General features: G+C 35.9%; 2 protein-coding genes across 3 annotated transcripts in view; both read left to right on the top strand.

Moving 5' to 3' along the window:
* The window catches only part of LOC309576980 (aspartyl/asparaginyl beta-hydroxylase-like), a 46,563-nt gene extending 40,040 nt beyond the window's left edge, over positions 1-6,523 (top strand). For both annotated transcript variants that reach the window (XM_082288615.1, XM_082288614.1), the window contains 2 exons: positions 403-447; positions 4,682-6,523. In XM_082288615.1, coding sequence (XP_082144741.1) covers positions 403-447; positions 4,682-4,689 — 53 coding nt within the window. In that variant the 3' untranslated portion in view covers positions 4,690-6,523. The remainder of the gene's footprint in view (positions 1-402; positions 448-4,681) is intronic.
* ASPH (aspartate beta-hydroxylase) overlaps positions 4,686-15,006 on the top strand; it is a 56,690-nt gene continuing 46,369 nt past the window's right edge. The window contains exons 1-2 of the mRNA XM_082288601.1: positions 4,686-4,779; positions 9,936-9,977. The gene's annotated coding sequence lies outside the window, so the exon portion shown is untranslated. The remainder of the gene's footprint in view (positions 4,780-9,935; positions 9,978-15,006) is intronic.

The following is a 15,006-nucleotide window of genomic DNA, read 5'->3' as shown; positions in this document are numbered from 1 at the left end:
AAACATACATATGGAAATAAAAGTAATTGAATTTTGAAGTCAAGTTTCACAGTTACAGCTGGGAACATAATAGGTATATATGGATGTTTTCTACGCCCATACTGTAGTAGCGTGTGAAACTGTGGAATATGTGTGCTTTGGATAATATAGTTTCAGAACTTTGAAGTATTATTTTTGAAATTGTGCACTCCTACAATATGCTCACTGGCCTACTTAAGTATGAGTCTTTCCCTTGGAAAAATTCAACTGAGGAAGAAGTTTGCATCCCACTTCTGCAAAAGTAGTATTACAGAGCAGTCTTGATAGGTCACTACTTGGAGTATAAGTGAAAAAAAAAGAGGCTTTTTGTAAATATTTAGGGAGCAGTCCAGTTTGAATTATTTTTATGTTTTTTATTTACAGAAAAACCTGCTAAAGCTGAAGATTATTCAGATGATGTTCAAGTGGGTAAGTCAATCTTGGGTGCCTGGTTTTTTTTCCTAAAAAAATGAAGCTGTAGCTACATGGAAATTAGTAATCAAGTTACTTTGTGGAGAGGCATGAAGGGATACCATTATTGTCAAAGTTGCTTTAGTTGGTTTAGAAGCAATAATTTTTCTGTTGTACTTGATAAATTCCAATGGTAGTTACTGGGTTGTATGAAAGCATTCCAAATAAACTGAGTAGTTTTAATTTAAAACTTAATTTTTAATGATTTCAGATAGAGTGGAATACTTTTGAAAGGGAAACACCACAATTTCAAGTCTTGATATGTGTATGCTTCCTCTCCAGAGCAAGTATTGTGGATGATGATAGTGTTACTTCTCTGTGTGACAGTCGGATCTATTGGAGTCTGACTGTGGCACATTCTTTGGGCACTGATCTGGAAACAGGGACTGTTTTGTCATGCCATCACATTTTTCTTGGCATAACTGTTTAAGAACAAGAGCACTTCCAGTTCTTCCATCTGTTGCCTGACAGTAGTAGACATAGCTTTTACCAAAACCATTTTAGAGTAGTTAAGTGGCTTCTAAATTCAAGGACTGCATATTGTTACATTTCTTGGAGTTAACTATTACAGTTTGCTGATTTGTTAGTTGTAGCAAACTAGTTGTGTTGGGTGAAACACAGTTACACCTCAGGGCATCAGAGAATCGGCAATCCAAGACCTTTAACATCTGTATTTTTGTTTTGTGCTGATTAGCCTGACCACCTTTCTGGTTAGTTAATCTTTGTACTATGTAGGTCTTACAAGATGTGGTACCCAGAGAGTTCTGGGTTGGTGTTTTTTTTTTTTCCTTGCAGTATTTGTGTTTGGTTCTTAGTCATGCCAAAAGTAGCCAGAGAAGTGAAAAAAAACACAGGAGGCCTTTTGTGGTTGTCCAGGACAGATTGGTTTAGTTCATGTTTGAATTTGTATGCTGAACCAGAGCTGAGGTGGTTTGAAATGTGCTCATATTGGTGCGTAACTGTGTTGTCTACAAGGTCTTTCCAACCTGTTTATCACAACAGCCACATGGTGTGTTGAAATATTTCAACCCATAGCTGTTAATTAATAGATGCATTAGCTGAAAGTGTTTTGTTTCATAATGGGTATGAAGTATTCTTAACCAAAGCTTATGATCAGTGTAGGAACAAACGGTAGTTATCTTTGACAGCATGGGCAAGAAGTTCAGCAAAGGTAGTCTTCACTCTGCTTGTTGTGCATTAAGTTGGAACTCGAGAAGAGGAAAAGATGTTTGCTCTCAGAAAAGATTGCTGTTTAAAGTTAGAATAACAAAAAGGGACAGACAGAACTATTACAAAATTTCAACAGTAGATAATTCTACCACACAATGTCAGTTGAGGATACTGAAATGATTTCTTGACTTACACATACTATTTTAAAATTAAATTCAGAATAGAAGTGCCAAATTGAAATATTGGGGTTTTGGACCATATCTCTATCAGTTTTTGTGTTGTAATTTATGGCTCAGTCTTGCAGCAGTAAATTAATTTTCCTACCTTCACAAAAAAAAAAAAATACTTAGGTGTTTTATATAGTAGTGGTGGATTTTGAAATATGCCATTTTGAATCAGCACCATTTAGGTTGGAAAAGACCCTAAAGTCAAGTCTGCCTATAGACCTAACACTGCCAAGTCCACCCTTAAACCATGTCCCCAAATGCCACATCTGCACATCCTTTAAATACCTCCAGGGTGGGAACTCCACCTCTTCCTTGGGCAGCCTATTCCATTGCTTGACCACCCTTTTGGGGAAGAAATTTTTCCTCACACCCAATCTAAACCTCCCCTGGTGCAACTCAAGGCTGCTTCCTTGAACTATCTCTTGCTACTTGGCAGAAGAGACTGACTGTCACCTGGCTACAACCTCATTTCAGATATTTATGGAGAGCGATAAGGTTCCTCCTGAGCCTCCTTTACTCCAGACTGAACAACCCCAGCTCCCTCAGCTGCTCCTTATGAGACTTGTGCTCCAGACCCTCCACCAGCTCTGTCCTTGGCTGGACATGCTTCAGCACCTCAGTGTCCTTCTTGCAGTAGGGGGCCCAAACCCGAACACAGAATTCGAGATACAGCCTCACCAGGGCTGAGTAGGGGGGGAATGATCCCTCCTTTAATTGCAGATGTATTTGCAAATAAGATGGTGGAATTGAACCTAGTTATCCACTCTCCTTTTGTTGTATTGTGATGCTAAGAGACTCCTTGCCATTTTCAAACACTGTTAGAATGAGAAAGAGCTTGTTCTACTTTGAAATGGTATGTATTTCTGAATAAATCTTTTAGATTTTTTTTTTCTTACCTGTGGTTGTTTTCAAAATTAGTGTAACACACCATTGAAATCACAAGAGTACCTTGATGTCTATCCTAGCATATCTTTTAGAAACACATAGTAGCAGCAGCACTAGAAGAAATTAATTATTTTGTCAGGGACCTTCACAGGGAAAAAGTGAGTGAATCAATCAAAATGTGTTTTAAAGACAGTTATTAAAGATGTAAGTAATTATTAGATGTAGTACAATGTACATGATCCTTTGTTTAGGAACTAGAAAATGAAAATAATTTGATCAGCACAAAATCTGAGCCTGCACTAACTTAAGATTCCTTATAATTTGTGTAGTTGTGTGGGAACCACTCGAAAGGCAGAAGAACCAGTATTTCTAACTTTTTCTAATAATTTTATTGCTTCAGCACATAAAGTAAAATTCAAGTAGCATCATGGGAAACTGACAAAAGAAACATAGGACATAAACTACTGGCAACGAATAAAATTTTCATTAAATTATTGGTTCTTCCTGCTATTAAGTATATTTGCTTGTCTTTTTTGGATGTGAATATTTCAGTTTGAAAGCAAGATTACTCTCTAATTTTCCTCTGAGATTATGACATTCATGTTTACCAGGTTTTTCTGTTTTAGAATCTTCTTTGTGATAGAGGATTCAGTATGTGGGATTTTGTTGTCAGAAGTCTATCTTTGTTTATGTGATTTAATTTCATCAGTTGTTCAAAGCTAATATTTCCTGTTCTTTAAGCAGTAATAAACATAACTTCAGGCAGTGTAAAATGAATTCAGGAATGTCACTATACATTCCTTATTCTTCGGTAGTTTAAATTCATGCAACTGCATTTGAAGCATGGTGGCACCAGTTTATATCAGGTTTGGAGCAGTTGTTTGGTTTTTTGGAAGGAAAATGGGAGATAGCTCAGAGGTTGAATTTAGCTGTGAGGAACATTCTCACATCACCAGGGAAGAGACTGGGTGTGGGATTTGAATATGCTGGAATGCAAGTCAAAAGTTTCTTGCTGACTTCAGGTCACATCACAAAAAGGTCATACTAGTCAAGTACATCTTTAGGTATCTGTAAGTACTGTTTTCCAGTTCTCTGAGTTTACTTCTGGAATTATTGCCAGTGTTCTTTTCCAGATGTAGGCTTCTTTAGCTGCAGTTATAATGTGCATTTTTATAAACTAATGGACTTGGGTGGTATGATAAACTGCTTGAAATATTACTGATACAGGTTTTCTGGCTAATCCTGCTTTACATTGGCACATAAATTGCAGTGGTTGTGATAGAGTGGTACTTGTTGGACACATACTTTAAGGGAGACATTGCAGGTTTAGGGGATACCATTACTCTCTGTATTTGGATTTTGATCCCTCTTGTACGTCTTTAGATTTAAAATATCTATGAGTTGTTCCACTCCTCCCCTTCACCTTGTATCCTTGACGTTTTTATAACCCTACATTTATTTTACCAGCTGCTGAAATGCCTTATGTGTGGAGAAGTTTCCACTTTAGCACTTCGGCCCTTCCTCATTCCCTGGCTCCTCTTTTCCAGTTGTCTTTGATTTTAACAAATAAAACCCAAAATCAAACCAACACAAAAAACCAAACTAAACCCAAAATCTAAATGTTTAAAAGGATTTGTGGCATGGCCTAGATATCCTTTACAAGGTAAATGAAGTGCCATATGGTAATAAAAAATTTACTGCCTAGAAAAATATTTAAAAGTTTGTTTCCCACCTTATACAGCAACTTTGTATATATTCATTAAGGTAGCTCTTAGAAATTATAGCTTTTTCATATTAACTAGTCTGATACAAAGTTGCATTTTTTAGCATTTAAGCTTTTTTTGTTGTTGTTTTAGAGGAAGTTGTGTTTTGGTTGGTCCTTTAATATAGATTTCCCCTTATTTTTTCAGATACTTAAAGCTTCAAAAGAAAAGTCCCTACATCAGGAGGACCAGTCCTAACCATACGCTACAAAAGGGGAGCAGATGGTTGTAATAGACCTTATGATGTAATTACCAAGCAGTTCAGGGTTTGGGGAATGAACACTAAGATGTTGTAAATGGGTTTTAGCCAACTGTCATTTTAGTAAGCATTTTTAACACTTGGATGTTTAGTTTACATTCCTGTCTGATATTTTTTTTCCCTTGGTCAAGTTTAGTGAATTCATTATTTTTCTTCTGTGTTTGTGACAGTTACAACTTAGAGCTGCATTTCATGTACTGTTTAAGCAATTGTTAATATTCTATTTATAACGTAGCAGCAAGTACATTTTTTTCAGATTTTAATATATATCTTTTGTTGTGGATTCATACAGTATGTACAGAGCAGTTTGGTCAAATGAAACATATGATGTTATGAATTTTTAAATATTTTGTAACTGCTGATATAGCATACAGCCTAATTGCATTTTATTAAAAAAACACTAATCAGGCACACACTATGCTGTGAAGTTTGACTTCTATCTCTTTGCACTGATGTTATGTCAACAGTTAACTACATGAATTTCAGGTGATTTTAAAATACCCTAACAAGATATGAAATGTGTGTTTAATACTAGTAAAAAGCCAGATTACAAAATTACAGTTTTCAAAAACCTTTTATGTATGAATTAGCACTTTTTATTTATGCCCATTTGATTTTTCAAGGAAAAATGTCTAGAGACTAGATGCTAGCCTGACAGGGAGTCAGTGGAGATTGCAACAAGACTGATTTGCTGGAATCAGGTTGAATTCAGTAAAATTATTCCATTTTGCTTTGCCTACCAATATAATGATCTCAAAGCTGGCTTTAATAGGCTTTATGTTCAGTAAATTATTTTAAAAGTCCACTTTGCATAAACCCCTTGATTTGCAAATTTTATTTAAAAAAAAAGTTTTGGAAATTCAACCTTAAGAAAGATATGATGTCAAAACTTAAGACCTACAGTTTTGAATGCTCTTAAAAATGGTACATCTGAAATTTAGGTACTGTGGGTGATTTAGAATTTTAATATAACAGGTGTGCTTTTTACCTGTTCTGTGCTGCTGTTCCACAATTATGAAGACATATTTTATTCTTTGATATTTTGCATGTGTTCCTTTTTGGCTCAGGAATAATTGCTGTGATTTTAGGAAGTTGCCAAGCCTGTTACAGGAGCTTAGGAGAAATAAAGTAAGATAAATTTATAAAAAGAAAAATCAGTATGGTAACCCTAACAGTTGGTTGCCTTTTGGTTTACAGGGAGACTCAATTTCTGTAACACTGTTTTGAAGTCAGGGTTTTAAATGCTTACGTTTGTAGTGAAAGGGGCATCATATATGCTTGCCCTTTTTTTGGGGTTGGGATGTCAGTAAGACTCCTCGTGAGTGTTACCTGTGATCAAGAAATACAGGTGTCCCGAAGTGATTTCTTTGGACTTTTCAGGAAAGCAATAATACTCTTAGACTGTGATGTGTTTTGGGATGGGATATTCTAGTAAAATTACCTGTGATTGTGAATTGCAGAGCAATAATTTTTACAAAGCCATATTTTGTGAGGAATCTTGGAAATTATTTTAGGATGGTGAATGGAGGACTTTTTATATAACAGTGGCAGCCAATTTGTAGAATTATGGGACTGTGAGAGTATATTATGCTGTGATTGTATTTTAAGTATTTTGTAACTGGGTATGTGATTTTACGTGCTTCATGTTTACAAAAATATGCCAAGCTGAGCAAGGTCAAGCGGACTATTAAAAGTATGTATATTTAATCCATTTTAATGTTTGGCTGCAATAAAACACAGAAGAATATCTTTGTCTTTCTAGTGTCATTATTTATTCCCAAATGTGGTAGATATTAGCTATAGGGATAAATATTTGACTCAGCCACTAATTAATATTGATTTTTAAATTGTGAATTTGAATATTAAAAAATATATTTGAAAGTATTATTTACAAGGAGGAAGTAGCAAGTAAAATAAATGAATTTTATTTCTGGCTGGTGTTATGTGAAGGAAAGGGGCAGTACGCTAAGGTCTTTGTTTTCAGCAATTATGTTGTGATTGTCCTTTTGGAGTATTAACATTCTGCAACCAGTTTGGCCTGAATTTTTCTCATGAAACATCATTTCTGTTTATAATTTAAAATGGATGAGATTTTAACGTGTCAAACCACGACAAACAAACACAAATGCCTGGGGAAAGTGATATACCTACTTTTCATACCGAATATTAAGGTCCATGCACTTCTGTGAAAGCAAAAATCTTCCTTGACCTTTACAGTTTTCAAACACCTCCATAGCTTTAATGATCTAGTATTGCTGAATAGTAGTTTAAGAAAAAGTCAGGAGATTACCTTTTTTTTTATATTTTCACATTGCTACATAGCCTCTTGTTATATGTCAGTGAATCTATGAAATCTTGGATTCAAATGCTTTTTTGGAAATCACAGGATGAAATACCAGTAAGCAAAGAGTAGAATACTGAAGCTATATTTTAATATTGACAATTTACTGCAATTTAAGTGACTTTCTAACATTCTCTGTAATTGAAAAGGTACCATATCATGGCACTTCTTTCTAAGAAGTAAAGAAGATGGCTAAGATTTGATATAGGAAAGATACTGAAAAATGTAATGATTTTAGTGAACATCATTTGTGATTTTACATGTTTCAAAAATTATGTATCTGTAAATAAATTGTGTTGTACATTTATAGTGTTGATTGAGATTCATGTAAAATCTACAAGGTCTGAAACACATTTTTAACTGTGACTTGGGTCATTCTCATATGCCATCAAACATTTAGTATTGAATTGTAATATGAAAAATAAATTTATTCTTCCTGGTAGAAACCTTCTTGGGAACCCCTGGTGCATTCATTATAGTGAAAACAGTCCTAGCCTATAGTGATTAGCTAAAGCTGTTTTGTCAGTGATTTTCATCTTGATTTATTTTGCTGGAAATGAAGAAATTGAGTCAAGGATGGCAGTGGTTTGAAGAGCTAAGATTTTTCTGCTTGTTTGCTTGAGCTACAATTGGTTTAAGTTGATGAAAAAATAGTCTCAAGATGTATCATCATATCCCTGTCTTTGAGGGAGCACATTTTTAAGCCTTCGTCAGAAATAGTGTAATTAAAGCCTTAAATTGAAATATACTAGGGATCAGTGTGGAAGGAACAAAGCAATATGTGCTGAATATGATGCTGAAGTGAAGTATTATTACTTCACTACACACTTCCCTTAGACCTTCAGAGCTAACAAGATCAAGTTGTGATGAATTTTGAAAGCAGCTACCTAGAAGGAGAACCTGGAGTATTTAAAGATCGTTGGAGAGGCTTTGGTGTAGTCAATGGCAACTAATTTAGCAGAATACTGACTGAAAAAGTCTGAGAGTTTGGAGAACTGATTCTAGTGCATAAATAGATACAGAGAGCTGTAGGTTCTACGTTGCATGAGTCTCGGGAATAAAGAAATGTGAAGCCAGACAAGAAGTGGGAGAGAGGAGCAGGCTTTAGATGGAGGAGGTCATACACTGTTCTTCCTGTGATGGTAAAGAAGTTGCAGAAATAACATCAATGTCCAAGATATGTGGAAGCAGGTTATGGAGTGAGCTAGAATGAAGTAGAGAGAAGAGGCCAGGTGAGAATCTCAAGTGTTGCTGATAAAGGAGAGGATACAGGGAAAATGGGTGACTAACTAACATGATGTGTCATGGTAATAGAGGTGGTAAAAATAGAAATATGGGTATATAAACTGCTTTGTTTGAAAACTGTAAAATTATTATTTCATCTGGGGCTGCATTATTGCTCTTTTTAAAATGTAGTGTTTTGGATGACATACAAGCATTTTGCTGATAGTGTGATATGGGGAAAAAAATGCAGAAGCCAGGGTTTTAGGAAGTACTGCACAATGCTTTCATTAATATAGTGCTACAGTAATAATTATCCTTAGCATATAATTGACTCTATAGATCTTTTGTCGTTTCTTTCAATTTAATTGACAATCTAGATCTCATGATGTAATTGAAGAGGTGAATGACTTTCAGTGTGACCATATTTATTTAATTTGCCATATAATCAAGTTGATGCTCATTCTGTCTTGTACTGAATATAAATTAGAGTTACAGTGTCCATACATTCAGTAATAGCAGTTTTCAGCCTATGGTAAAGGGTGAAATTAGAGTGTTAAAATTTTGCTTTTGTGTGTGCATAATCCAGTTTTTTCCATGAAAAAATGCAATGTTTTCCAGCATTTTTAAATGTTGTATTCACACTACAATGCTTTTGAATAGTCAGTTTAAAAAACAGTGAAGACTGAGTACTGACAAGGTGTGTCTAAATTACTTGGAAATTAAATAAAATGTTTTTTATGTATATAAGAATACCTCAAAATTAAATGGTAAATGTTAAAGAGGACAGTAGCTAGCAAAAAAAGCAACAGACCCCCTGTTTAGTGTTCTCTAAGTTTATTAGGAGGAAATATTGGAAGCTTATTGGGAAAAAATTTGAATTGGAAGCAGAATAACAGTGTTAAAATTGTGAGGCAAGATGCTTTATATGTTATAGGGTCAGGCAGGATCAAAAAGTGTTTGGAGAGGGAGAAAAAGACCTTTATGTATCTACCACCTTCATGAAATATGCATACATGATTTTTCTAAGGATTTAGTTTGCCTTTGCTACAGACTGTCTTAATACTTAACATCTACCTCTGCAGTGATATGTTTGCAAAATAGCTGTTAGATTATTTTAAAAGTTGAAGAAAGACAAAAGCTTCCAAGTGCCCAAGTCACTTTTAAAAATGTGGCTTAGGTTGCCAATTGATTTTTTTTTCACATTTTAACGTTTGTATTAAGCTGGTGTTCCCAATAGCTTTTAATTAATGAACAGATTTTCTTTCTTGCAAAATAGCTTGCACACTTGTAAGCGTATATCAACAAAATATATTAAATATCTAAAGGGGAAATTCTGTGAAATGTTTTGTGATGGAAGCAATATGGTAATACTTGAAGCATCTGCAGGGAAAGACCTTTTAGGTAACTATGTAGTTCAGAAAATAATCTGTGATTATTTTAAAAAATAAAAATGAAACATAAGGTTCTATAGACTCAATTATGTTTTGAATGTAAATTTTAATATTCTTGTATCTCTTTCTTATGATAAAATGTTAACATAAATTTATTTAAACGAAATTATATTTTTAATGTTCTAGGGAAAAGTGAAAAAGAAACTGAACAAGACAAAACAGAAAAAGGTAAGTTTGAAAGTAACATTCTGTTCTGAAATTCAAAACCATGCTTTCTGGGAGGATTGATTTAAATCAGATTAAAGAGTAGTGAAGCTTAGCTCCTGTACGTCTTATGTAGATAAACTGCAGTTGAATAAACATCCAGAGAGCATGTGCTTTTGTAAGTAAACACTTGGTTGTTTCCGAGGCTGGCATCCATGTACGCCAATCAATCTTACCTGGTCACAGAATAGAAGGATAGAATTGTTTAGGTTGGAAAAGGCCTTTAAGGTCATCGAGTCCAACTCATAACCTAACACTGAACCATGTCCCTAAGTAACACATCTTTTAAATACCACCAGGACAGCCTGGCAACCCTTTCAGTTGAATAAATTTTTCCTAATATCCAATCTGAATCTCTCTAGGAGCAACTTGAGGCCATTGCCTCTTGTTCTGTCACTTGTTACCTGGAGAAAAGACCAACCCCCACCTCACTACAACCTCCTTTCAGGGAGCTGTAGAGAGCAATAAGGTCCTTCCTCAGCCTCCTTTTCTCCAAGCTAAACACCCCCAAACACTCCCAGCTCCCTCATCAGACTTGTGCTCCAGACCCTTCACCAGCTTCTTTGCTGTTCTCTGGACTCACTCCAGCACCTCAATGTCTTTCGTGTAGTGAGGCGCCCAAAGCTGAACACAGGGTTTGAATGCAGCCTCACCAGTGCCGAGTACAGGGGAACAATCACTGCCCTGGTCCTGCTGGCCACACTTGCTGATACAGGCCAGGATGTCATTGGCTTTCTTGGCCACCTGGGCACAGCTGGCTTGTGTTCAGCCAGCTGTTGACCAGCAACCCCAGGTGCTTTTCTGAAGGGCAGCTTTCCAGCCACTCTTCCCCAAGCCTGTAGCGTTGCACCAGAGTCACGGGACAGTTGTGACAACTCCTGCTGTTTCAGGACTAAAATGTTCAGTGTCATACTCCTAGTTTAGTATTCTGGAGGTCAGAGTTTCACCAAGCCTCTTCTGCACCTGAGCACAACAAGGCAACCTGTGCTGCCTGGCCCCTGGAGCTGGGTTCAGCACTGCCAGCTGCACTAAGCATGAAGAGACAGATGCCATGCAAATCAGTCCTTGTCGACACCACAATTAGCTAGTCTGGCTTAGTTTAGGCAGGAAGATGCAGACAAATTAGATGGAAAAGAAGTGAGGTTTGGCTGAAGAGCACTGTGAATCTGCTCTCCCTACGATGACATTTGTTCTGGCCCCATGCGTTCACTGTCACTGCACAAAGCTTGCACAACCTCCTTCACCGGGCTTCATGGCTGGTTGCTGACGATGCCCAGAAACCTCAGGGCCTGTGCCAAGGGATTCGGTGGCTCTACTCCTTTTTTGGTCTGTTTCCATTTTCTGTGTGGCTGTTATTTTATATTTGAGTAGTTAGGAATGCTGCTTTTCCAATATTTTGGTACGGTTTATTTGGTTTGGTTTTGTATATTGGTATTTTAAACATAAGTTCTAGGACTTACAAACTTTAAACATTTTATTTAAGTATTAAGTATGTCACGTGTAAGCATTACATATAAAAAGTAAAAAAAAACCCAACCAAAACAACTTGGAAAGCTTGGCAATTATGCCTACTTTTCCTTTTATTGGCAGGGAATATCTTATTGCACTGTATTTACATACTTGATAGTAGGAAAAAACTTACCTTTATGTGCTGCTTTTATTGACCTGTTAGAACAGTATAATAAAAGGAATTACAAGAGCCATGCAGTATGGGTAAAAAGCAGTCATAGGTAAAAATGCCAGCTTGTGTAAGAAACTTACTGTTATGCAACGTTACTAGTCAGAGCCTGTACAAGAACTTTAGGACATGAAAGTACAACAAAAGGGAGCTACTTTCCTTTTCTACCCTAAGTGCTTTGTGGTTTTGTTTCTTTTTAAACAGCAACTAAATAAATGCCATTGCAGATTACAAGGTTTCTATAAGGTGGAAAAAGGGATGGTTTTGTTTTCCAGGTTAAATTGATAAAATTTTGCATCCTGCAGGGAAAAGCAACCCTGCATTTTTTAAAATGAACTTTATTTATAGCTACACTGCTTGTGTGATTTTCATACAAGTTGAATTTTATTGGACTTTTTTCATAGTTTGAACTGTTTTAAATTTCCACTTTCATTAAAAGTGGGTAGCTATAGATGAGCTAGTCACAGGAAGTGCTATAAGGTACTAATGATTCGGTTTATTTTCAATTAGCCTAATAAGGTGAAGAAATAAATTAGTGAGAGCTGTATTATAAAATATACTGTACTGTGACTGGTATATGTAGAAAACTTGGAAATCTAAGGAGTAGGGAATTTGAAAATTCATGTTTGGCTTGGGTTTAGGGTTTGCTTCTGATTCTGATAGTGCATTCTGATGTGCAAGTCTGCATTTCTTTTGTGGTATTTGGACATACAAGCTCCAAGGAGCCTTCTGTGCAGAAAGTATTTATAGCTTTGAGTAGCTCTTGCAACATTTATCTTTTTTCCTGCTGCAGCCTTCATAGTACTTGGTTAGCAAAGTGTCATAATTATTACGTAAATTTCAGTATTCAACAGTATTCCATCAAGTTTATTTAAAAGTCTTACTGAAATTCTTTGATATTAGCAAAATCCCCCTCTGGAAAGTCCTCTAAAGAAACAAAAATGAAAATAAACTTTTTTCTAACATACAGTTGATTCAAGGTTTCTCTGTTGTATTTGAGGTGGATTCTGCATCTTCTCCCTAAGAATGTAATCAGACTTTATATTTAAACAAGTAATTGAAATGGGATGGATAATCCAGGTGAATTGGAGAAATAATTCTTTAAAAGATTTCACAGGTAGTGCAGTGCAGGACATACATGCCACATCCATAAGGTGTCTTTCCATCTGAGGTGGTTTTAGTTGTGTTTGATCACATAGACTAAAAAAAAAAACAAAGTAAGAAGCTTAGTTTTTCTACTTTGATTTATATTGGACTTATATTGAATATTCATTTATATTGGTGAACAGATATAAAAACTGAAAAAATTATTTTCAGCTATGAACGTTTGTTTCATATAGTGAACTTCAGCATAGGTACTATTACTATAAATAATAATTTTCCCTTTTCAAAACTGGTAAAGCATGACAGTAAAAAGTGAATGCAATTTGGCTGGAACACTCAGTTGTATTGCATTAGGGACAGAAGTTCAAGTAAGCAAGGACAATGTCATTCCACAAGTGGCCCTGCAGGTGTCATTTTGGTAACGGGTCAGCATTCACTACTGTTTACTCCAGGTATTTACCTTTGAAGATATGTGGGATTCCACTGTGATACCAGTAGCTACCTAATCTGAGGAGGCTAAAGTGCTGTTCTTCTGACTAAATTTAGGGGTTTGCCAGAGGATAGGATCAGTTATCCCCTAAATTCCATTGGGAACCTTTACCAGAGCTCTGCTGTCTGGAGAAAGAGCTTACATGGTAAGCTCACCTCCAGCATTGTCACTTCAAGTTGGGTGGGCTGAGTTCCACCCTTGCAAGCTCTACTTTTAAGAGTATACATAGTACCTGTTGATTTGCAAATTTGATACAGGCTACAGTTAAGCATCTGTGAGCTGTGTGCAGAACGACCAACACAGAAGTGTACAGAAGTCTTAATTGTCCAAGTCCAAAACTGCTGCATAATGCCATTCTGAACTAAATATATAGGATATTAGACTATTACAGTGTATTTTTTAATAGAAAGTCAATGCAGAAATTTCTTTCTGGTTTGTCAAAGGATTGCTTGAGTCTAGCCTTCGAGTGAAGCCAAAGTCTTAATGGTTAAAGAGAGGTGAATGATGGAAATACATGCCAAAATTAAAATTATTCTGCAGTTGTTTCTTATGATCAACATCTAACCAACCAACAATAATTTCACACAGAAAGCCCTGTAGAATACTTTGTACTGCAAGGGAAATTGTTCTGGAACTGCAGCTAAAGATTTATTGTAGTCATTAGATTCCAGCTTTATTAGTCCCTAAAATGCCTCAGTTTTTATTGTCTGATTACTTCCCCGGATAAGTTGATTATAGTGGTTTTGCCTGTTCTACCAGTACAGTTTAGAAAGATCTTTTAATTATTGTAGTGCTCCTCGCTTTAAATTGTCTAGATGCAGTTACTTGGTTTTATACCTTCTAAGTTACCATTTATAGAAGCCCATAAAACAAGTGTAAAACACACTCTCTGTATCTCACCTAATGAGCTTCCCAAACAACAGGACAATGACAGGATTTTTTCATCATCATCAAATTCTCATTCAAGTGCCCACTGAGAGGCAGCACAATTTCCAAAACTAATTTGGGTAATGATACGGGGCTAGTATCAGGAGGAAGGACAATTACTTGAGCAAATTTTGAATTTCAAGTAAAAGTCTACTAATATATGTGTATGTTTTTCAGAACATAATTGAAGCTTTGAAACTTGGACTGGGAAGGTGTAGTATTGGTGGTGGGTGGCAAAGGGAATTAGTAAAACAAAAGGTCACTTAATTTGTTGGAAAACAACTACGGACCATGATCATTGGTATCTACTTGTCATTGTCACACGCTCAGAAGTTGCCAAGAGCATTATTACTGAATTTGTATCACAGCAGGGATGGGAGGGTGTTTAGAAAACAAGGCCTATGACCTGCCCTGGAAATTGCTTCCATAGTTTTTCAGAGTTTAAGACAGAGAAGTGACAGGAGGAGCCTTTGCTGCAAGTGACTTATGAGATTGCATCACATGAAGGGGTTTTTATTTCACATTAGCTTTAGAGATAGTGTAACATAAGGAGACATAACTATATTGTTATAGCCTCTACAGTTAAATAATTATAGCTTTTATTAAAACTTTATTTAAGATTCAAATTATAGAATAGTTTGGGTTGGAAAGGACCTTTAAAGGCCACTTGTCCAACCCCTGCATTGAGCTCATTCAGTTTTCTGGCTAGCAGTATGCACAGCATACAGTCAGTGCAGCAGGATTGTTCCAGTGTATTTTCAATTCAACAACTGGGGATCATGTGTCCTCAAGGT

Source organism: Coloeus monedula (assembly GCF_965178545.1).
Source record: "Coloeus monedula genome assembly, chromosome: 1".
Lineage (NCBI taxonomy): Eukaryota > Metazoa > Chordata > Aves > Passeriformes > Corvidae > Coloeus > Coloeus monedula.
This window is presented reverse-complemented; position numbering and strand designations above follow the sequence as displayed.